General features: G+C 45.4%; 1 protein-coding gene across 2 annotated transcripts in view; it reads right to left on the reverse strand.

The window, feature by feature from the left end:
• Nucleotides 1-7,857: 7,857 nt before the first annotated feature.
• The window catches only part of KLHDC10 (kelch domain containing 10), a 66,473-nt gene continuing 49,562 nt past the window's right edge, over nt 7,858-24,768 (reverse strand). For both annotated transcript variants that reach the window (XM_049893521.1, XM_049893520.1), the window contains 5 exons: nt 17,108-17,192; nt 16,098-16,164; nt 15,539-15,586; nt 13,566-13,705; nt 7,858-12,968 (listed from right to left, as the gene is read on the reverse strand). In XM_049893521.1, the coding sequence (XP_049749478.1) occupies nt 12,759-12,968; nt 13,566-13,705; nt 15,539-15,586; nt 16,098-16,164; nt 17,108-17,192 (550 nt within the window). In that variant the 3' untranslated portion in view covers nt 7,858-12,758. The remainder of the gene's footprint in view (nt 12,969-13,565; nt 13,706-15,538; nt 15,587-16,097; nt 16,165-17,107; nt 17,193-24,768) is intronic.

Raw genomic sequence — 24,768 nt, forward strand, 5'->3', positions numbered from 1 at the left:
CAGTGGTGGTTGCCGCCCTGGCTGCACCTGGGAAGCATCCAAAAAAATGCCAGGGCCCCACTCAGACCAACTAAATCAGAATCTCCAGAGTTGGGAGATTCTCATTTCGTTGGTCTGTAGTTTTTAAAACTTCCCAGGTGATTCTCATACGCAGCATTAGCAACGCTTCTCAGCCATTAACGCTCATACGAATCACTGGGGCGTCTTGTTAAAGCGGACTCGCACTAGCGTTCCTTCTTGACAAGCTGCCGGGTGAGGCCGATGAAGCTGGCGTGGGGATCTCATGTTGAGAGACTGTGAGGCCTTTTCCTGATCAAGAAAAGCAGGACCCTGGCTGGAAGGTATGCGGGCTGCTCTGATGGGCCCTGCTGGCCTGCGTCCCCTCCTTCCCCAAGAGGCCTTCCAGGATGAAACCAAAAAACCAAACCAAACTTGTTGCCGACTCATGGTGCCCCATGTGCTACAAAGTAGAACTGCTCCCTAGGGTTTACAGCAGCCTGAATCTCCATCAGAACTTGATGGGGTTTGTGGAGCTGGGCTGGGAGAGATTAAGGCTGAAAACTCCAGGTTGGCAAGGGTACACCCTCTTCCAGAGGAACCCTGGTTGCAGGTGTCTCCCTCCACCAAGGAGCTGTGTGGTTTTAAGGTGGTCCCTTCCCCGTCCCTGCATCTCTTCCCAACGCGCCAAGCTGAGTCTCTCAGTGGCTGAGGCCTCCTCACACGTCCCGTTTGGGCTTGGAGCCCACAGCGAGTCACTGCATGCCGCTGACCCTGGCACAGGGTCGGGTGGGGAGCTCACCTCGGCCGTTGTACTCCACCCTGCTTTCCCCAGGGTGCAGGCTCCTGGGTATCAGGGTGATTTGGGTCCCTCCAATCCCGCCACAAAGGCTGTTATGCAGAAGGTATCATAGAGCCTGGCGGGGCCACCAGGCCTGGTGGAACGATCAGTGTGCACCTTCGCTTCTTTTCATTAAGCTAGTTGTTTTTCTTTTTAACAAGAACCCCTGTGTGTCTTACCACTTTGCCAGCCTCTTGACAGAAACACATCCCTTGCTTGCTCTGAGGAGGCAAAGGACACACCCACGGGATGTGTGGCCCCGTCCATCCAGTGTATAGTGAGCACCTACCACGAAGAGCTACCGCTAGAACTAGGACTAGAGGAGAAGATCCCTGTCCTCAGTACTTCCGTCCACCATCCTAATGACAGAAGTTAGGCAATAAACACCCTAAATGTGATGTGAGATGGTGTTACATTCCTTAGGAAGAACCCAGGGTGTGCTTGGTGTGTGTGTGTGTGTGTGTGCAATTTTAAATAGAGGGACCACGGAAGGCCTTGCTGCCTCCTCACCTCCCCCTAGGCCTGGCTCAGCCTGGTTGAGAAGCCAACATTTGAATAAGGACCAAAGGAGGTGAGGGATAGAGCTGTGTAAATCCCGGGGAACAGCATTCCAGGCAGAGGGAACAGCCAGTGCAGAGGCCCTGAGGTGGAAGTATGCCTGGCTGCCCAAGGAAAGCAAGGAGGCCACCGTGGCTGCAACAGAAGGACAAGGGAGAGTGGAAGCATTAAGGTCAGAGAAGCCTGAGGGCCATGGGAAGAGCTGAGTAAACTTGGCATTTCTAGGGTTTAATAAGGGAAAAGCAGGTCTGTTTGCTTCAATCCTGTTTCTCCTTCCCTCCTCCCAAACCCAATCCCCAGTTCTCTGTCCTGAGGGTGTCTCCCAGGCAACCACAAGCACCAGCAGGACCCAGGTGTGGGTTCTCTATGTGGCCAGGAAATTGAGGTTAGGTACCTCCACTCAGCCCCTACGGGCATCCCTCAGTCCTTCTGCATTGCCGGGGCAGAGCAGTAAAGCTGTCCCCTCTTTCTGTCCCAGGATTCCTCCCACCCCAGGCCACAGAGAGCTGGATAGTGGGAGAAAGTCCCTGCCCCCAGTTGCCAGGCTGATGCCTAGATGGAACGAGTTCCTGATGAATCTAAGACAAAGCCTTGAAAGCTGAAGAGGTTTCTGAGCCCTCACATTCCTGAGAGAAAGATGCTCCCAGACGGTGGAGGGTCACAGACCAGGGAGGGCTGCAGTCCGCAGCTGGGGGGCACCATGGTGACAAATGGGCAAGCTGGGTCCCTGGGGGAGAGCAGACACCCACTCCAAATCCTCTGCAGCACTTATTCTGCACCGCACACAGGTGTCTGCCTTGCAGGGCAGTGAGACAAGAAGGAGGGAGACTCAGAGGGGGTGGCGGCCCCCCAGCCCACTCCTCCAGGTGTGCCTGGCCCCCCCCAGGTGGAAAAGTAGACTCTGTTTCTGAGGAAAACTCTCTGTGGCATCTGGGTTCTGTGCTCTGAGCCCAACTTCTGCGGTTGCTCCTTGGCTGAGCTGCCCCACAGAAGGGTTTCTGGAATGGCCCAGCCAGGTGAGAGCTCGGGGGAAGCTCTAAGGGTCCCGGCATCTGTTTCCAGCTTCCTGGGTGTGAGGTATGAGTCACAGACTGAGGGCTATGAGGTGTGAGTCACAGACTGAGGGGTATGAGGTGTGAGTCACAGACTGAGACGGTTGTCACAACAGCGTGTGTGGCTGTTATTGGTGTAACCCCGGCCCCTGGGCTGCCTCCATCTCCTCAGCCCACCTGCTCATCTGCCTGACTCCTCTCCTCATTCCCTATCTGGCCCCCTTCATGTTCTACAACAGCCCCCTCCCCACCATGTGTGTGGTATGGGGTCCTTCCTCCCCGCTGCTTTTCTAGTGGGCCTTTTCTTCCCCCTGAAGTCACACACCGGGGAGAGACAGCGGTTGCTCTTCTGAGTTGCCATGGAAACGGAGCATTCCTCCCTCGGCCTCTTCTCTGTTTACCTTGGTCAGGAACTGCGGCAAAAACCAGCCTGTCGCTGAAGGAGCTGGCTGGCGGGGGAGAGGGAGGAGGGAGAAAGCCAGCCACTGCAAACCAGCTCATTCCGGTTCTGAGTGGCTCTCCCTCAGATCCTGAGAGCCTCTCCTGAAAAGCTGAAAGGCCATGGGGCTCCCAAGGGGGCCTCCAGGCCCTGGGGCAGCTCTGGTGAACTCTGGCCAGCCCCTCAATTCCACAGCAGCCTCCCGCACTCCTCTCACTCCCTGTCTCCCTCCTGGCCAGTGCTTGGCGACAGCATGGCCCTTGGTAGTGCTGCCCTGGGCAGGGTGTTCATTACCCCAGGGTGCCCGCAGAGGGTGGGGAGAAATGGCAAGCTGAAACCTAGGCTTTGCCCTGCTTGCCAGCCCTGCACCCTGGTGCCATCATGGCACACTGGCACAGAGACACCAAGCCCCCCAAGGGAGCTCCACCCTATGCTTGGTGCTGATCAGGCAGGCCTGGGGCAGGCAGCAGGGGGCCTGGTGAGATTGAACCTGACTCTGCAGCCCACTGGGACCCCCTCGGGCAAGTCATGACCTTCCTGGTCTCCTTCTCCTGTCTAAGAGTGTGGACAAGTGCCACCTGCCTCCTCTCTCCTAGGAGAGCTGGAAGGGTGACAGGAAGCAAGGGCATAGTCTAAAGTGTAAAAGGCCCATGTGCCCACCCAGGCCCCTTGGGTGCTAGCATTGCTCTCCTGACATTCTTCTGGGAGCTGGCCTTTGCTTCTTCCTGGTCAGGCTGCCCCAGGCCTTTGGTCCTCTGCCCCTGGCCAGTTCACAGCAGCCCCAGCTGGGTCAGGCTCAGGGGACCCTGGAGTCAATGCTCCCCACACCAGTGAGTGCCTACAGGAGCTGGCCGCATGGACCCTGGTGCCCAAGCCCCTCACCACCCCATCAGCATGTCTGACAGCTGTCTAAAAGGAAACAAGATCAATTTTGTTTTCACAGCCACCACTAGGGTGATGTCCCTGCCTGCCACCACCACATCCTACTGACCAAGCTCTGGCTTCTTCGTGCATGTCCCTGCAGTGGCCAGAGTGACTGTTTTGTGTCACTCTCTGCCTTAAAGTGTCCCACCCCTCTTAGACTAGGAGCCAAACCTTTATGCCATTCCTGCCATCTGCCCTGTCTGGCCCTCCTTCCTCCTATCCCTCCTGGGCTGCCTTGCTCCAGCCACACCAAGTTCTTCCGGTCCCAGGGGGCACTGAAGCTGGGATCTGGCCCTGCCTGGAAAGCTCTGAGCAAGGATGGAACATTCTTTCTCCAGCCCTTTCCAACTCCCTGAGCACCTTAGAGTGGTCCTCTGGAGGCTGTCCCTAACCTCTCTATCCAAAGCAGCTCCTTAGATACTCTCAGACAGCCTCCTTCGTTTCCCTTCTTGTTTGCTGGCTTGGGGATCAGACACCAGAATAGAAGCCCCCTGAAGGCAGGGGCCATGCCCTGCCGTGTCCCAGCGAGAACAGCGCGGCCAACTCTAGCTGCGGGTGCACGGACGGCGGCTGCAGCTCTGCGGGGCCGGTTGCTGCTCCCCGCTCCCCGGCTGCCGGCGGGAGGGCGCAGGCCCAGCAGGGCGCAGAGCTGGGGAGCCCTCGCCCCCGGAGCTTCCACGGCGACGCGCGCAGCCCGGCGGGTAGCGGCCGCGGAGCCGGACCCGGGCTGCTGTTGCCCCCTCCTGGCCGAGCTCGGACGAACGCCGCTCCCCGCTAGGTGGAGGCCGGGAAGCCACCCGGGGACGGCGTCTTCGAGGCGCTTCTGCAGCCACGAGGGCACCGCCGCAGGCCGGAACCACGACCCTTTCTTCCGTCCGCGGTGATGTGTACAGGAACGCTGGGCGCTCGAGGGGTACGGTAGCTACAGGTCCCCCGGGTCCGGGCGAGGCCCCAGCTGCTGGGTGGCTTCGCCGAGGACGTGGGGAGGCGAGAGGCGTCGCTTCGGGAAATGCGGCTCTGCGTGCGGCCTGCAATCCCGACTTGTGTCCGTGGCCCAAGGCCCTTCCAGCGAAAGCCCGGAATGACTTGGGGTCCCCAGAACCCTCTCTGCAAGGCTCTCTGGGTTGGGGATCCCTTCTCAAACAGGGCCTGGGGAACGAGCACAGAGGAGCAGGGAGGGTGAAAGCCCTTATGAAAGAAACCGCTCAGGATGGCCGGCGGGGGCGCCCGCAGCCTGTGCTTCCAAGGCGTGCTGAGCCCCGTTTCCTGGCCTTTGAGGATCTTGGTAACTTCCTCCCCAAACCACTTGACCTGACTTCTTCTTGTCTACCCATCTGTGAAATGGGGGCTAACATCTCTGGGCTTACATTCCAATTCAGGTTTGCTGAGGATAATAGGCGCTGTGAGTGCTGAGCTGACATTGCTGGTTGTGATGAGCGGGGCGTTCTGGGTAAGGTGACTGTGCAGGTCCGGCCGTCCTGGATGTCCGTGTGTACCGTGAGTACCCGAGGGGCACTCGCTGCTCTGAGCAGCCTGGGGTGTTCATCGTGCATATCACATCTTTGTGGGTGGCAAGTCTGGGCCTTTTACTTTTAAGGGAGTCAGGGTGGAGCAGGGTGAAAAAGGGGCAGATCATCCCAAACCTTGTCTTGGCTGTCTCAGTTCACCCTATACTTTTTCCTCACTCAGAATGAGGCTTAGGTAGTAAATAAAACCCCAGATGGAGCAGATGCCTGGATGGCCTAGCTGCGTTTCTTTGTAGTTGGCATAGCAAATACATTTGTGTCCTTACCGAGGGAGTCAGGGGAATTTGGAAAAAATCCTTAGTAGTCAATGGTGAGTCTTCTCAGCTCCAGTAGCCAAAGATGTTCAGGTAGAAGATTCAAGAAGGATGACCTGAACAGCCTGTCCCCACTAAGGTGGCAGAGACTAAATGACAGGGGCTTTCTCTTCTTTTCCCATCATTGCCATGTGCAATACTGCTCTAAAACTCCTGGCCTGCTATGCGGCCCTAAAACAGTAAATAGCCAGAGTGCCCAGCTATCTGTATTCTTCTCTCTTCCCTTGCGCTGGTACTTATGGGAAGAGGGGGGAGTGTAGCAGAGAGGTTACTGTCCTTCTTCCCAGAACATGCTTTGTACCTGCTGGGACCCTCCCGGTGAGCTGACTGCTGGAGCAGGCATTTGAGAATCTGGGAAATGTGTCTTGCTTTTGTGTAGAGACTCTGGGGCCACTCAGTCCCTCTGAGGCCTGTGCAGGATGGGTGGTCTACACCTCTCCTCCACGTCTCCCTGCTATGGAGCAGATGGACACCTCTGCCCAGAAATAGTGTTCCTGCTTGACTCTGTGCATGGACAGGGAGGGTGAGGAATGGGGTTTGATCAGCAGGATGATGAAACCACACTGAAACCTGGAGAGACTGTATGTGTGTTTCTAAGTCCTTCCCTCACTTCTGTTTTTTCCTTCCAATGGCCTTGTGAGATTGACTTTGAAATCAAAGATTTCCCAGGTATCATTCAGGCTGCATCTGAATCAATGAGGAACTTTAAAAACTAAGAATACTCCAGCTCCACCCTTTGAATCACCCAATTATTCACAAACCCATTCGCACTAGCTACATTTGAGGAGCTCAGTATCACATGTGGCTAGTGGCTACCATATTGGACAGTGCAGATATAGAACATTTTCATCATCTAGTGCTGGTCTAGAACCTGGGCCTTTCATACAAAGGTAATATGGAAACTGGATGGTTTTAATCAATGTCTTTTCCCCTCAAGCAGTTACTACAGAAGATGTATTATTACAAGAGGATGTGGTTGTACTGTTCAGTTATAATGGGTTAGTAGTAGCATTTTGACCAACTAGAATTTTATACATGTAACTGGAAGAACAAAACCACCCAAACCAACTAAGTCACTGGAAACCCCATCCCCACCAGGCCAAGACTGGGGTATATGCCTTATCTGAGAACTAAGTGAGATGCAAACAAGAGTTCATTTCAAAGCTCTACCGGTTTAAAGTCTAAAATGTGTAGGGCTCATTTCTTACTCTTGGTAGGTCAGAGGGGAAGTACACTTTAGAAGAGAAACAAACCAAAGGAAAGAACACTGCTCCACATTATAAAGTATTAATGGTAAAGTGGTCTAAGGGGCTTACAAATAGTTTCTCTTCCTCCTTATAGGTTTATAATATCTAGGATTATTTGTCATTGGAAGTTATATCTGTCTGATCTAATAGTTAGCCAAGGGAAATGCTGAAAAATAGTGGTATATTCACTCAGAAGGGAGACCTTAAAAGTGACCAGTTTAGAGTGTCCATGCCTAATCAAAAAAACCAGTTGCCATGGAGTTGACTCTGATTTAACTCCAACTCATGGCGACCAACCCCATGCGTGTCAGAGTAGAACTGTGCTCCGTAGGGTTTTCAATGGCTGATGTCTACTCTGGACTTAAGAGACTTTGAAAAACATACTACTGGGAGAAGGGATCCTATTAGAAGGTGAAGCACCACAAAGCTGAGGCTTTGGAGATGGAAGCATCCAGAAGATGAAGGGCAGAGCTAGGAAATAAGGTTTTATCCCCAAAGGTCCCCTGCAAAGGGCTCAACTCCTCCCAGTGATCTCCCCTTGGATCATGAAATGACTCTGTAGGGACTGGTTCACGTTTTCCCTTTGAATTCCCTGTAGCTCCTCCAACCCCTCAGAAGAGTCTTGATACAGCTATGAAATTTGTCCAGTGACAGTCTGGGGAACCTGTGGGACAGAGCAGTAAAAGGAAGTGTGACCTGCCCCTCATTCACCCCTTGCTGGTGCCCTTGCAGAGGGAAACAGGTTTTACTGTGTGTCCAGGAGTTCCAGGTGGGGAGTAGACAGGAAGGAGCCCACAGGGACTGGGATGGAAGGTGGGTGCTCACAGATATTAGAAAGGACAGTGGACCCTGGTGGGGGTGGTGGAGGTGGTTGGGACTGATGCCTCAGTCACATAGGTGAGCTCAAATACACACAAATTACCATCAGATAATCAAAGGAGCCTTGAACCAAATAGATTTGGAGAAGATTTATTGATCAGGTTGTTTTAGAAAACCAACAGCAAAACACTGACAAGGTACATAAATACAGATTGGACATTTTAGGATAAATCCACTATATTTCCTACTTGCGTGTAGGAAACCAGGTAGGGTGGAAAAGCTGTCCTGATCATATAGCATGCACACCAGACTGCAAAAGGATCTCCACACTATTTAACAGGACTGTGGCAAATAGCTTCAAAGTAAGGCAAGCATTGTGTTTGGCCTAGCATACGTTGTCTTGAGGCTCGAAGCCTGGGCTCCCCCTCAAAGACTGCACTGTAGAGACAGGCTTCCCTTTCCTGCCTAGGTTCTCCCAGTACCATCGTCACTGGCAGATGCCTTTACAGGGCGCCGCCTGGCACGACACTCTTCCTGCTCAGACTTCATGTACAAGGAAGTGGCTTTAGAGAAAGTCAGTGTGTCTTCTATGCCTCCTTTGTATTCTAAATGTGCAACTAGTAAAACATCAGTCACTACCACTTGTTGAAATGGTTTTCTTCTCTGAAAACTGCCTCTGGCTCACCCTGTACACGGACTAAGCAGAGGCTTTAAAATACGTCTAAAAAAAAAAATTGAAAACATAAAATTACACTACAAAGATGGTACCACTTCTGAAGCACAACACCAGATGAGGGAAGAGGCCACTTTCCACCAGCCTATCAACCTCAGAAAGGAAACACCATTGCTGGGCACAACCTGGTGGTGACGTGCATGGAGGCTACCGAACTCTATGGAGTCTGCCCCGGATCCTGCCAAGGCTCCCAGAGTTCCAAGGCATTTGGGGAACCAAAGCAATGTAGGCTAACGGTGACCAGTTTCTGGAGCTTATGATCACAGCATCATAAACCCTCATCCACCCTAAAGCTCATCAATGCCAGAACAGTGACGAATAAGGAAAATGGCTTTTTGTGCTAAACCAGAGTGCTGGCAGGCAGACAGTTCAGCACACTGTGCCACTTTCTGAACTTCTGTAAGACCACATACAAACAAACTGGCTTTACAGAACTAAGACCAACACAGTCATACAGGATAATTGACCCTTCCCAATATGCCAAGCTGTGTGGCTGGAAAAGTTGTTTTCAAAAGAAGAAAAAAAACAAGGCTCCTCCAAGATTAGAGGAAAAGCAAGAATCTGTCAAGAGTCAAAGAAATGTGCTCCAAGGATGGGGTTTCCCCTACATCACACATAACTCTTTTTTCCCATAGGTGCTAAGAGTTCTTTGGTGGTTAGAGAGAGAGCACCTAGAACTCGGGGAGGAGATTGTGCTGAAGCAGAGGAGTGAAGCGTAACTTCTAAACTCAGAATTACCGCCCCTGGTTCCTAATGTCAGCTTTCAACAGTTGTCAGATTGACCTGTTACAGTTAATCGGGGTTATTCTACGCTTGCTGGTTTCCTAGCCCCTCCGTGATTCTTCCTCTTCCATCTGTAACTACTCATTAGCCTCACTCATTGGAAAGGAGGTGCTTGTGGGAGAGGGTGGGGAGGAATAAGAAATTTAAACAAATCAACTGTTGGATAAGAAAGTTGAAATACTGATTATCTATGGATTTCAATAATCTGTGCTTTATTCTTGCTACTCTGGGTAACCAAAGGTCACTATTAACATACCTTTTCACTGAGAAATGTTAATATGCTGATTATTATATTTTTAAATCTAGCTATGTAATGGACACGAATAGCTTAATTTTCTACATGATGTCACTAGGGCCCTGAAAAAAGAAAATTCTGCCAATGGAAAGAGATTCAGTTTGGCCCCTGAAGAACAGTTAAAATTTCAGTCTATTCTATATGGGCTTACAGTTTTACCAGGATCTGGAAAACACTTTATTAAATGAAGAAAGCATTATTTTGTTCATTTAATAAAGTATTAAGGTCACAGATAAATTAGTACGTACATGAGAAAACTGACAATATTAAATAATAGGTTTTAATTCTCCATTTAGGAAACTCCTTACAGGTGTCTTCCTTGTTCCCGGGCAAAGAAATGTAACAAGACACGCAAACATGAGAAGTACAAAGATGACTGGGAACAAAACCTCAACTATAACAAACCCAAGAACACACTAAGTCTCTAAGAACTGGAGTAAGAAAACACGAACTTGAAAATCCAGCTCTACCAAGAGCTGGCTGAAGCCAGCTGTTCACATCTAAAATTCTTGGCCTCTAAAGTAATAAGCTGGCTTCCCCAAGACAGATAGCAAAAGTAGTTTATCTGCTTCCGAGCCACCCCCGCTATATAATCTGTATCTACCCATATGTGTTTCTATATATTGCACTTACACTGACAGGACTGCAGGAAGATGGCTGGGAGGGCCTCCGAGAGGCAGAGAAGCAGCAGGCATAAGCGCCCTCAATCAAGTAGCAGTGTCAGGAATTCAGAGTGCTGGTTATAAACACGCTAACGTGCCTGGGGGCCCTGTACCAATCCCAGTCATCTACATGAAGTCATCACACACACAGTTTCATTTGGCATCCAGAGCTTGTGCACACGTGGGTTCTGTAGCACTCAGGTCAAACGTCAGCATTTTTCACTAGTGTTGTATGAAAAGAAGACACTTGAGACCAAGGATATGTACTTTTATGAACATGTCACAGACAAGGTCTTGAATGTCAGGCCTCCAAAGTCGACTCAAAGACATTGCCTTCAAGAAGCTTGAAAAAAGATGCTTGCAAGTGTGGGTTGAACCAAGCCTCATCTCTTTCCAGCTAACTGGAGTAGCAGACCTAGAGACCAGATTAGATCCCAAGGACCATGGAAGGATAAGCACAGAGGCTGAGTATTCAGTCCTTGGTCCCTATAGAAACCCAGGACAAAAATCCTTCCCCAACCCAGATAGTCTGAACTATTTCATTTTGGCTATATTTCACAACTATCCAGAGATCAGGCTGGAGTCATGCAGCAAAGCTCGGTTTTGACCTAATGGAGTTGCTCAGAGGAGCACGCCCAGAAATGGGTGGCAAGGGGTTAAATGCCACAGACTGGTAATGGCAGGAGGTGAAGGGGTTGAGACCTTTGGAAGAGTTGTTCCTTTTCCTGCCTCTCCCCTACTCCCCTTACACACCAAAAAGGACCCCAACTCACAGATGAGTGGTCATCACAAGCCTTTGAGAATGCCTGCTCTACTAAGTCAAGCCAGCATGGATGGGATGTTAAAGCAAGGCCTGGAAGTTAGGGGTCCGAGTCTAGGGGACACAGCTGTCTCTCTTCCTGTCCTGAACACCAAATGATAACTTTTTAGCCATAACTCAAGGGTGATTTTAAATCCACACATAAGCTAAAGAGGTCCCATCTGGGATGAAGGAAAAAAGAATTTAAAAGCTAGGTGAAAAAGAGGCACTTAAAGGAAAAACATGTCCTGAATCCCCCACCTGAGTCTCCTGTCGTGAGGTCACCCACGGGTGACGACCACTGTGCCCTTGTGGATACCTTCAGCCCCTTTATTACCCCACAACTTCCCAATGCTCGAGTCTCATGACTTGCGCAGCTACTCTAGCAGTCTAATAGGCAAAGCAAGGGGAAATTTAGGTCACTTTCTTTTTAGAATTAAACACAAAAAACAGAACTAAAACTTCACATTAAAATGAATGATATTCGGTTTCACTCTTTCCTCATGCTCGTTTTTAAAATGATACTTGGTTCTTCAGGAAGGACGACGTGTGGTTTTCCCCCAAGACCATTTATCCAATTGCTAGAGAATTACAGCACCATGCACTTTAAAGCAGACAGAAAAGGAGGCAACAAGCTAAGAGAAACAAACAAACAAAAAAATCCAGGGCCAATTGGCTTTCTAGAGATAAAATTCATTGCCTGAGAAAATGACTGCTGCATGGCCCAAAGGTGAGAAAGGAAACAAGTTCTGAAAAGGAAGTGGCTGGGCCGCCAGTTTACACATGACATCAAAGCTCACAGCCCAAGCAAAAGCCAAGCTAACAAGCCCCAGAGGGCACGCACCCTCTCTGCCCTGCTCTTCTCTGGCCTCTCATGGGATTGCTTATGTCCCATGGCATTTATGCCACATATTTATGTCTACGTTTCCCACGAAGATCAAAGAGATACTTGAAACTATTAAAAAACATAGTAGCACTTCAAAACTGCCCAGAATGAAGAACTATGACCACCATAAGTCTCTTGGTTTGAAATGTTCTTCGTTCCATGAAGAACAACAACAAACAGCACAACCACGACACACCTGTACATCCTTAGACAAGCCAACTCTGACCACTGCTGGCACCGTAAGAATGAGAAAGAAATCACTAACCAAGAACTGCCGAGCTGTTTAACTTTCCTCCAAAGCCAAAGGGTAGTCTGGGTGTCTATGCAGCAAGATGTTAACCACGGCTGCCATTAGACCCCGCTACTCAAGCAGGTGCATCTTTGAAAACAGTACATTAAACATCTAGGTTTAAGGATACTCTGCAAGATTCTCAAGGCTAGCCGCCATGTTCTACCCTCAAACTGATGACTGCTTGTTGTTGCTGGATTTTTTAATTTTAGTTTTTGTTGATGACATTTTAATTTGTAGATTAGCTGACATGGTTATATGTTCAGAGTTCTTTTAAAGAAATTCATATCTTATCTTGATTCATAACATTATTAAGGTACTTTCAGACTTCCCCTCAGCTCCATCAAAGAAAAGGAAATATGTGAGTATGTGTGTGTATGCTGGGAGGGTGAGAAGCAAAGAAGGAAGCAGAAGGGAAAGTCAGATCTCCATAAACTTAAAAACCAATTTACGGAAAAGGCATCGGATGTATTTTCTGAATAAGGCCTTGATCAGGGTAACCAGTCCTCTTTGTAGCACATTCTCCACTGCCCATAAATAAAGAGAGTCTCTTTAAATTAACATTTCCAGTATCAACGAACAGTCCAGAAATCCTCATTTCAAGCGCTCAATGAGTCCCTGTGTGAGTCCAAGGTGCAGAAGCTGTGTCCGGGAAAGGTTTGCCAGGTTGGGGAAGGCGGCGAGCAGCTTCTCCCAGGCCAGTTCCAGCAGGCTAGGTACCACCAGCCAGATCTTAAACAGGGACCCAGTCCGTTTGTTCTCGTGGATGTTCACCACTCCTCCATGAATGTACATGCAGCCAGCCTGTGAACAAATGGCAGTCAAAAGAGGAGAAATTCAAACGGGAGACAAACAGATATGAAGGCTGAAGGGTCAGCAAAAGATGCACAGTGGGCTGACCCAAGATGAGGTGAAACAAAAAGAATTGCTCACTGATTCCAACAGTGTGCAGAAATCAAGAAGGGTTTCGATAACGATGACTTCCTGAGGGATGGGCTAGAGATTTTTTTAAAGTTCAACAACTTCAACAAACACTAAGACTAGATTAGGTCTCCATTGTGCCAAATACTGGGAAATACAAAGGTCAAAGTAAAGGTCTCTGCCTTTGAAAACCTAGGGATCGCTTCGTAATAAGGCAAACTACGCTGCCCTCCCAGGAAGCACCCTTTGACACACTGTCAGAGCCTGAATGCCCCAGGGAGCATTTCTTTTGTATATATGCTGCTCTTCAAGCTTGTGTGTGATGCTTTTTCTCCCCTTTTCTCAAGATTGGCTAGCTTTGGTAGGAAGTTTTAAAAAACATCTTATTAACAGCAGGACCTTTTTTTCTTGCTAATATCTCTAAAAAGATTTCCTTATCATCTCCAACTACGTAAGGAAGATACGAAAATAACAACTTACCGGTGTAACAGCTGCACAGTGAAAATAAACTGGCTCAGGCATGGTAGCTGGGAGCTTTACCCATTGAAAAGTCTGCAGATTCAACTTCCAGATGTCTCCCAAGATCACTTCTCCATTATAGCCCCCACAAATAAACACGTCTATCAAGAAAAGAGAAAGTCCAGATCACACAAAGGAAAAGAGCCAGAGGTACAGCGTGTTTTGTCATAGACCCCACGGCTGGCTGTCATGGGACCAGTGAAGTGGATTTCCTCTATACCATAGACGACTCCACCCGTGTGGTTCCCTCAGACTGCTTATTGCCCCTCAATAGGGTTTGGACACTATGTTGGGGTCTTTACTGGGACTATGGATGCAAGCATCCAAGAAGGCTTTAATATCAGGGTTCACAAATTCAAACATCTACATGTGTCAGGCATAGAAAGGATGAGCAAGGAAGTCAAACAAACAAAAACAAACATACAGGGGCTGAAAGTAGTGCGGCTCCCGCTGACTGCAGGACCTTAGCCCACAGTTAACAGGCTTTCCCGTTCTTCAAGAGAAGCTGGAAATCTGGATTTTTACAAAGTAAACATTTTGATTTTTATGTGTTGGCCACTAATTCAAAAAATGTTAACTCACTTATGGGCCAAACAAAAGGCACCTGCAAGTCACCAGGGTTAAAACAACTCTTGCAAACTCTTCTTTAAGTGACGTCCTAGAAAGGGTAGACGTTTGTCTGCCCTGGAGAAACATGTCATCTATGGAGACATTTAACTGAACTGCGATGTTCAGTTGGGGGATACAAAAGAGGCTCTCTGACTTTTCTGCAGCCCAAAGAGGACAGTGTGGAACCCCATTAGGATTTTTTATGTCACAAACAAAAATATCCCCCAAATGAAAGTTTTCTGGGTAAAATCAGTTAGTTACAACTAATCAGACAACTTATAACAAAGGCAATGTGAACCTCCAAGCTAAATGCCCAGTGCTGAATTCCTTTGGGGTGCCTGACCTCAAAGAATTAACTTAATAAACGTCTTAGTTCAGGTTTAGATCAAGTTTAAGCTGATACTTAACTATTAAAACGCACTGGAAACTTTTTTGGCTAAACCCTTTGCCATCAAGTTGATTCTGACCCAAAGCGACCCTACAGGGCTGAGGAGAACTCCCCCGTAGAGTTGCCAAGGAACACCTGGTGGATCTGAACTACCGACCTTTTGGTTAGCAGCTGTAGCACCTAACTACTGAGCCACCAGGGTTTCAAGAAAACCTTTCAGAGAGGCAAAGCTGAACAATGCCACTATCGAGAAATCTTATCCCAAAAGCAGAAGCATAACAAAAATTTCCACTGTACTAGAGATGGATGCATAGTCCTAGTTAAGTCCAAACTAAGCTGTTGAAAGGATACAGGCTATTAAACTCGTTTATGCACACCTTGCTCCCAGAGATAGTTTAAGTAGGTATATCAAACTGTAAAATACGCTGTAAATCATCCAAACAGCAGTCATCTATCCCACTTAGATAAAGCGGCTGCATTCTGAAGCCATACAATGTCTTTGTGGTGATATGACCAAAGAATAAGCTAAGAGCTCTATTTGGCCTCAGACCTAGAACAGAATAAACTTTACGAAATGGCACTCTGAAGGAGTTATTACAATTTTAATACAATGTCCATGGAGGTCTCCATGGCATAAGCAGTCAAGATAACCAGAATTACCCACCATGAGGACAGTCACCCGATGAGATGGGTGCTGAAAGTGCAGGTGTTACAATAACAAAGCTTGCTACCGACCCATTGTTGGGTTTTCTGATAACCGAGGGAGCTCAAATACCACACTACTTTATATTACGAAAAGCTGCCCAGAGAGGCGGAACTTTATGGATGTTCCCTTTAAGTTTAAACTACAAAAAATAAACTCTTCCCAAAGCCATGCATCATTTTTGAGAAGCTATCAGTAGGGAAGAAGACATTGCCCACAGATAGCTAAACTTACCATTTTTTATTTGAACACAACTGTGACATCTTCGGGCTGCAGGGAAACCTGCCAAACACATAAACACAGAAATCCCACCATTCAGAGAAAGACTGGGAATAACATTGACATGACATAGCAAAAGACATACTACAAGTAACTTACTTAAAACAACCCTTTCTTACGTTAAGCAAACACTTCCAATTCTTCCGTGTTGTACACTGAAAGGACTTACCCATCAGAGGTCCCATCATAAGGGTACAATGTTTGGGTGCCAGTGGTTACTAGTGGCTTCCCTATTGCCCCTTCACTTATAAAGAGAGAGGTAGGTCTTGATTTCAACTCCTAACCCATATTTCTTATCCCACCCATATTTCCCTGCTTCTGCCACAGAATTCAACAATCTCCACCAAAAGTCTCTTTGCAAGAATAATAACATGGCTAAGGAACACAATTTATTTCTAATACCAGTTCGACAGATATTTTAGTTGCCATATAATTTAATAAAATTACTTTTTCCATTTCAAAACAAGTATAAAATACATGTGTTAAAATAAGTGAATCATTATTTTTAATTTACCTATTTTTTCATGGGGTTTTGTTGCAATTTCCTCCCATGCATTCGTTTCAAGGTTGTATGCGTGGATCTTGGAGAAAAAAAAAATACATACACACACAGATCAATAACTGTAATTTTAGCCAGCCTGAAAGCTGGATTTTAAACAATAGCCTGTGCAAATATATTCTTGGTTTAAAATTCTTCCTCTTTGTATTTCTCTCATCTTTCCTAATTCTAATATACACAAAAACATTAAGTGAGGCAGTTGAAAACTAAGCACATATATGATTCTTAAAAATCAAAGAATAAAATGGAGAAGAAAGGTTGGGCCAAGCAAAGCAGGCCCCAAGCAGAAGCGTGGGTGATTCTGACTTTGCTCCATGTGCTGTTCTGCAGTTTCCACATCTTCTACAATGAACGTGCATCATCTTTACAACAGAAAAAGGCAAGTGTCATTGTTTTTCTTAATCACGTAACAGGGAAAACAGTAGGATTACTTGTTTGCAAGACGTATGGTAAAGAAACACGGGAATGTAGTTATAAAACTTGACAAAGACCACTAAGGTTCCAAAGCAGACCACGAGCTCTGCAACCTAATCCAGGTCTCCCGAGATACATAACTATGACATTTTCACAACTCCACAGGGACGGGTGGCTAAAAAGCCCTTCGGAGCTCTGCCTTCTGAAGTTAGTGACGCGTAGCCTTCGACACACCTGCACTTATTAGATACGCGGCATTGGCAGTCAGAGGAAAGTCCTGGTTCCGATTCTAGTCAGTTGCTCCAACTCTCATGTAAGCTCCTGTACCTTCCTTTTAGTCCCTTTCTTAATCCTCCGTGAGAGGATAATTTTCATAAAGCATTTTCAGTGTGTGACAAATGTGACTGTCGAACAGAAAGCATAACAGCACTCGGAGTTTGACAAAATCAGTGCTGATGAGGGAACCAGACACAAATTAAAGACCTCAGGTAACACCATTATGACACATGCCTCTCCTCATCCTTCTCCCTCTGCGTTTCTTTTTTCTTTACCTTGTTTAAGGAATAAGCTGTCCAGGAAGTACCGCCTCCCAAGATGTAAATCCTTTGCCCATCGTGTGCAATTTCATGTCTGTATCTGAAAACATATAATTACGTTGAAAAGTAAGTGAAAAGTGATCTACTTACAATTCAGTCATAAGGATTTTATTGTACCATTACTTATAATAATAATAATAAGTTATTATTAAATAATCTAAGTGTTTAACACTAGAGAACTGGTGAAGTAAATTATAGAACTGACATAAAATGGATTGGTATGCAACCAGTAAGAAAGTAGGCATGTTGTTGTTAGGTGCTGTCGAGTCAGTTTCGACTCCCAGTGACCCCACAGGACAGAGCAGAACTGCCCCATAGGGTTTCCAAGGAGCGGCTGGTGGATTCAAATTGCCAGCCTTTTGGTTAGCAGATGAGCTCTTAACTACTACACCACCAAGGCGCCAAGAAAGCAGGCACAGACAATGGTTAATATTCTGAGAACTATTTTTCATGTCATTAAGTGAAAGAAAAATCAGTTACAAAAAGGGAGATATGCTGTAATTCCGTTAAAAATGTACAGACACACAAACATGCAGGGAAAATGACTATAAGATATAACCCAAAATATGAACCCTAGTTACTTCCGAGTTTAGAGTTTGTTTGTTTTTTTTTCCCCCTTCATTTTGCTTATTTGTATTTTCTATAATTTTTTTCTGATACCTTAGTAAAAAGGGAAGATTACTATAGAGTTTGAAAAAGTGATGTGCCTACATTTAACTAGAGACTGTAGGCTATGAGCTTTCAAATGAAGATACTTATTTAGCAGATTCAAAGGCATCTAAAAAGTTATGCTACATAGAACTGTAAATATAATGTGAAACACCTACCAGAACTTTTATCCAGGTAGTCTAGCTAGAAACTGAAATAATTTATAATACATCCATAAAATGATTCAAAGAAGGCGATCATGTGAAAAATGCTTTGAAAATTTAATCTACTTCCTCCTTTCCCTGAAGGCCCTGGTGCTGATAAAAAAAGTTACATCAAAATTATGCCAGTAACAGGCCATCTCCCAAGTTCTCTCATGGTAGCTCTGCAATAACCTGTCTAACATACTATGAGAGAGAGGTATTCTTCCTTAGCACCTATATGCCATGTTGTTTAAAGGCAACAAGAGATATTAGATTAGTCTAACTAGAGAGAACATAAAATTGTTTACTGTCTGACATTCAGGTGGCTAACAGATACATAAGGAAATGCTCACGATCATTAGCTATTAGAGAAATGCAAATCAAAACTACAATGAGATTCTATCTCACTCCAACAAGGCTGGCATTAATCCAAAAAACACAAAATAATAAATGTTGGAGAGGTTCTAGAGAGACTGGGATACTGCTGGTGGGACAGTAAAATGGTACAACCACTTTGGAAATCGATTTGGCGCTTCCTTAAAAAACTAGAAATAGAACTACCATATGATCCAGCAATCCCACACCTTGGAATATATCCTAGAGAAATAAGAGCCTTTATATGAACAGATATATGCACGCCCGCGTTCATTGCAGCACCGTTTACGACAGCAAAAAGTTGGAAGCAACCAAGGTGCCCATCAATGGATGAATGGATAAATAAATTATGGTATATTCACACAACAGAATATTACACATCAGTAAAGAACGATAATGGGATCCGTGAAACATTTCATAACATGGAGGAATCTGGAAGACATTATGCTGAGTGAAATTAGTCAGCTGCAAAAGGACAAATATTGTATAAGACCACTATTATAAGATGTCGAGAAACAGTTTAAACAGAGAAGAGAATATTCTTTGATGGTTACGAGATGGGGGAGGAAGGAAGGGAGGGAGAGGGGCTTTCACTAATTAGATAAAAATTAGATAGTAGATAAGAGCTATTTTAGGTGATGGGAAAGACAACACACAGTACAGCAGAGGTCAGCACAACTGTACTAAACCAAAAGCAAAGAAGTTTCCTGAATAAACTGAACACTTTGGAGGCCAGCGTAGCAGGGGCAGGGGTTTGGGGACCATGGTTTCAAGGGACATCTAGGTCAATTGGCATAATAAAATCTATTCAGAAAACATTCCACATCCCATTTTGGAGAGTGGTGTCTATGGTCTTAAATGCTAGCAAGCAGCCATCTAAGATGCATCAATTGGTCTCAACCCACCTGGAGCAAAGGAGAATGAAGAACACCAAAGACACAGGGTAATTATGAGCCCAAGAGACAGAAAGGGCCACATAAACCAGAGACTACATCAGCCTGAGAAAAGAAGAACTAGATGGTACCCGGCTACAACCGATGACTGCCCTGATAGGGAATACAACAAAGAACCCCTGAGGGTGCAGGAGAGCACTGGGATGCAGACCCCAAATTCTCATAAAAAGACCAGACTGAGATCTGGTCTGACTGAGATTAGAATGACCCTGGAGGTCATGGTCCCCAGACATTCTGTTAGGCCAAGACAGGAACCATTGCTAAAGCTTCAGACAGGAACTGGACTAGACTATGGGATAGAAATGATACTGGTGAAGAGGGAGCTTCTTGGATCAAGTAGACACATGAGACTATGTTGGCATCTCCTGTCTGAAGCGGCGATGAGAGGGTAGAGAGGGTCAGAAGCTGGCCTAACAGACTCGAAAAGAAATAGAGGAAGGAAGGAGTATGCCATCTCATGTAGCAAGGTGTTTATAAATTTTTGTATGACAGTCCGACTTGATTTGTAAACTTTCACTTAAAGCACAATAAAAATTTAAAGAAAAAAAATGTTTACTGTCTTTGCTTTTAAACTGGAGGGGGGAAAAATCTGAAAAAAAAAAAACACTTAAAATGGCCCTCCCCCCATATTTCAGGCCATAAAGCAAGCCACAACAAATTTAAAAAAATCAAAATAATACAAAGCATCTTCCCTGATTACAATGTTATCAAAGTAGAAATTAATAACAGAAAAAGCAAGGAAAAAAATTCTAATACATGGAAACTGAATAACACCCCGCTTAAAAACTACTGGGTAATAGAAATCAAAGATGAAATAAATAAATTCATAGAATTAAATGAAAATGAAAACACAACATACCAAAACCTTTGGAACACAGCAAAAGCAGTGCTCAGAGGTCAATTTATAGCAATAAGCACACACATCAAAAAAGAAGGGCAAAAATCAAAACATTAATCCTACCACTCTAACAACTAGAATAAAAGCAGCAAAAGAAGCCTACAGTTGCCAGAAGAAACAAAATAATAAAAATTAAATTAGAGCAGAAATAAATGAAACAGAGAACAGAAAAACAACAGAAAGAATCAACAAGACTAAAAGCTGGTTCTTTGAAAGGATCAATAAAATTGACAATCCACCAGCCAAACCAACAAAAGAAAAACAGGAGAAGATGCAAATAACCCAAATAAGAAATGAGATGGTTGTTCCTGATGGGCTGCAGAGCCAGGGATGACAGCAAGGTCAGGGGACATCAGTGCCCAGGGATGGCAGTGGGGCTGCGGACAGTGGGGCTAGGCAGGGGCAGTGCATACAGGCAGGGGGGTGATGAGGCCGAGGGATAGTGGGGACAGATGGTGGGGTGGTGGACAGGCTGGGGGGCAGTGGGGCCGGATGGCGGGGCTGGTAGAAAGTGTGGCCAGGCAGGGGACAGCAGAGGCAGGCCTGGCAGGATGTGTCAGAGCTGGCCGGGGGGAGTCTGATGCAATGTCAGGGGCCTGGCTGCCCTTATGACCATCCACCAGCCTGCAAGCTGGTGCTGGCCCAGCCTGGACCTGTCGGGGTCACCCCGCCTGGTATCCCAAGTCTCCCACCCTCCCTGGTACTCCACCTGCTTCACTGCAGAGTTGTGGGAGAAGCAAGCTGCATGGTCACCCAAGAGCCCTGGCACTTGCTGCTCTCCTAGGGCCTGGGCCAGGGGGCCCTCAGGTCACAAAACATGACTGTGAAGGCCTTAATGTTCTAGAACCTTAGTGGCTGCACCCGCAGGTTACTTTTCAGTCCCTCAAGGTCATCACTAAGCATAGGCCCTATCCCCAGATGCTTGGGGCCTTGCGAGTGTGTGGGAACCAAGAGGGCCTAGGACTACGGGGCGGGGCACAGAGATCTGAGGCTTGACCTAGGAGGCTTCCAGAAGAAAATGACTCTGGGGTTGTTTACAGATAAATGGGTTATTTTCTTTAATGGGCAGAGAAGTATGAGTAGCCAGTGATCACATGAAAAGATGCACAGTTTCAATCTGCGAAATGTAAGTTAAAGCAAAATAACACCCTTGAAAAAGAAAAATGAGATGGGTGACATTACAACAGAACCAACTCAAATAAAAAGGATCACAATAGAATACTACAAAAAACTACTCCAACAAATTTGAAAACCTAGAGGAAATGGACAAATTTCTAGAAGCACACTACCTACCTAAACTAACAGAAACTGAGGTCGAAAATTTGAACAGACCCGTAACAAAAGAAGAAATTGAAGGGGTCATAAAAAAACTCCTAACAAAAAAAAAAAGCCCTGGCCCACACGGCTTCAATGGAGAATTCTACCAAACATTCAGAAAAGAGTTGACACCAATTCTACTCAAACTATTCTAGAACATAGAAAAGGAAGGACTACTCCCGAATTCATTCTATGAAGCCAGCATAACCCTGATACCAAAGCCAGGAAAAACATCACTAAAAAAGAAAACTACAGACCAATATCCCTCATGAATATAAACACAAAAATTCTCAAAAAAATCCTAGCCAACAGGATTCAACAGCATACTAAAAAAATAATGTATCACAACCAAGTAGAATGCATACCAGGCATGCAAAGATGGATCGTCATTAGAAAATCAGTCAACGTCATCTACCACATAAATAAAACAAAGGAAAAGAATCACATGATCATCTCAACCAATGCAGAAAAGGCATTTGATACAAGTCCAACATCCACGCCTGATAAAAACTCTCAGCAAAATAGGAATAGAAGGAAAATTCTTCAACATAATAAAGGGAATTTACATAAAACCAAAAGCCAATATTACCCTCAACAGAGACAGTCTAAAAGCATTCCCCTTGAGAATAGGAACCAGACAAGGATGCCCATTATCACCACTCTTATTCAACACTGTATTGTAAGTCTTAGCAAGACAATATGGCAAGAAAAGGAAATAATGGGCATCTAAATTTGTATGGAAGAAGTAAGACTAACCCCATTCACAGATGATATGATCCTATACTTAAAAATTCCAAAGATTCCACAAGAAAGATACTGGAACTTAAAGAAGGATTCAGCAAAGTGGCAGGATACAAGATCAACATACAGAAATCAGCTGGGTTCCTCTACATCAACAAAGAGAACTTTGAAAAGGAAATCAGGAAAACAATACCATTTATAATAGCCCCTCCAAAAGATAAAACACGAATAAATCTAACCGGGGACATAAAAGACTTATACAAAGAAAACTACAAAAGACTATTGCAAGAAATCAAGAGACCTACAGAAATGGAAAAACATACCATGCTCTCAGATTAGAAGACTTAATATTGTGAAAAGGTCAATCCTTCCCAAAGCGATATATACATATAATGCAATCGTAATCCAAATCCCAACAGCATTCTTCAATGAGATGGAAAAACTAATTTTTAACTTTATATGGAAGGGAAAGAGGTCCCATATAAGTAAAGCATTATGAAAGAAGAACAAAGTATGCGGCTTCACACTACCTGATTTTAGAACCTACTACACAGCCGCGGTAGTCGAAACAGTCTGGTACCGGTACAATGACACACATATAGACCAATGGAACACAACTGAGAACTCAGACATAAATCCATCCACCTATGGACAGCTGATCTTCAACAATGAACCAAAGTCTATTAAATGGGGAAGAGACTGTCTCTTCTACAAATAGTGCTGGCAAACTGGATATTTACCTGTAGGTATGAAACAGGACTCATACCTCACACCACGCACAAAAACTAACTCAAAATGGATCAAAGACCTAAATATAAGACCCAAAACTATAAAGATCATGGAAGAAAAAGAGGCACAACACTAGGGGCCCTAACATATGGCAGAAAAAAGATACCAAACATAACTAAAAATGCACACACAGCAGCAGAAGAACTGGATAACGGGGACCTCTTAAAAATTAAACACTTATATTCAACAAAAGAGTTCTCCAAGAGCAAAAAGAGAACCTAGAGACTGGGAAAAATTTTTTGGCTACAGCTTATCTGACAAGGGTATAATCTCTAAGATTTACAGAAAACTTCAACACCTCACCAAAAAAAAGACAAACGATCCAATTATAAAATTGGCAAAGGACATGAACAGACGTTTTACCAAAGAGGACATCCAGGCTACTAACAAGCATATGAAGAAATGCAAAACTAAAATGAGATACCATCTCACTCCAATATGGCACTAATCAAAAAAACAGAAAATGATAAATGCTGCCAAAGTTGTGGGGAGACCAGAACTCATATACACGGCTGGTGGGAATGTAAAATGGTACAACCACTAGGGAAAGCCGTATGACGCTTCCAAAATGCTAGAAATAGAAATACCGTATGATTCAGTAATCCCACTCCTAGGTATATACCCTAAAAAAATAAGAGCCATGATACAGACATATGTAAACCTATGCTATTCCTATTATTCACAGTAGCAAAAAGGTGGGAACAACCTAAGTGCCCATCAATACATTAATGGATTAACAAACTGTAGTACCTACACACAGTGGAATACTATGGAACGATAAAGAATAACAACAAATCCATGAAACATCCCACAACATGGATGAATTTGGAATACATTATGCTGAGTGAAATAAGTCAATCACAAAAGGCCAAATATTGTATTAGATTACCATAATAAAGTAACTGCAAAAGGTTTACACACACAAAAAGAAAATTCTCTGATGGTTACTAGGGATGGGAGGGGAAGGGAGGGAAAATTACCAAATAGATGGAAGAAATGTGTTAATATTGGTGAAGGGAGAGGTAATACACAATATGGGAGAAGTCAGCACAACATGACCAAGACAAGAGAGGACACTGAGAGGAATGTAAGAATAAACAGCATAGCATAGACACTCCTGTAACAATAGTATTAAAAAACAGTAATTTATGAATGGATACACAGGTAGATAGATATGCCAAGAGGTGTGGGAGGGGGTAAGGGAGCACTAGTAGATACAGGTTCAGTGCTGGATATTTCTACATACATGACGGTAGATGCTCCTCATATATTTAATATAGACAGTAACACACACAAGGGGCTCAGTTAGACATAACCAAACACCTCGCAGGATGAAGTTCCTGGGCTCAAAGGCGAAGGACCATAGGCTTGGGGGACACCTATGTCAACTGACACAACATAGTTCGTAGTTCATAAAAACAATGTTCTGCATCCTACTCTGGTGAGCAGCATCTGGGTCTTAAAAGCTTGCAAGCAGCCATCTAAGATAGTATCGGTCTCTTCCCATCTAAAGACTGAATTAAACTAAAGACTCAAGGAAGCAATCAGTCCAAGGGACTAAGGGACCACATGAACCACAGCCTAGACATCCCTGAGACGGGAAGAACTAAATGGTGCCTAGCTACCACTACCGGCCACTCTGGCTGGGATCACAACAGACAGTCCTGAACTGGTCTGGCAGAGACAGCGGGA

This window comes from Elephas maximus, chromosome 8 (assembly GCF_024166365.1).
Source record: "Elephas maximus indicus isolate mEleMax1 chromosome 8, mEleMax1 primary haplotype, whole genome shotgun sequence".
In the NCBI taxonomy this organism is placed as follows: Eukaryota; Metazoa; Chordata; class Mammalia; order Proboscidea; family Elephantidae; genus Elephas; species Elephas maximus.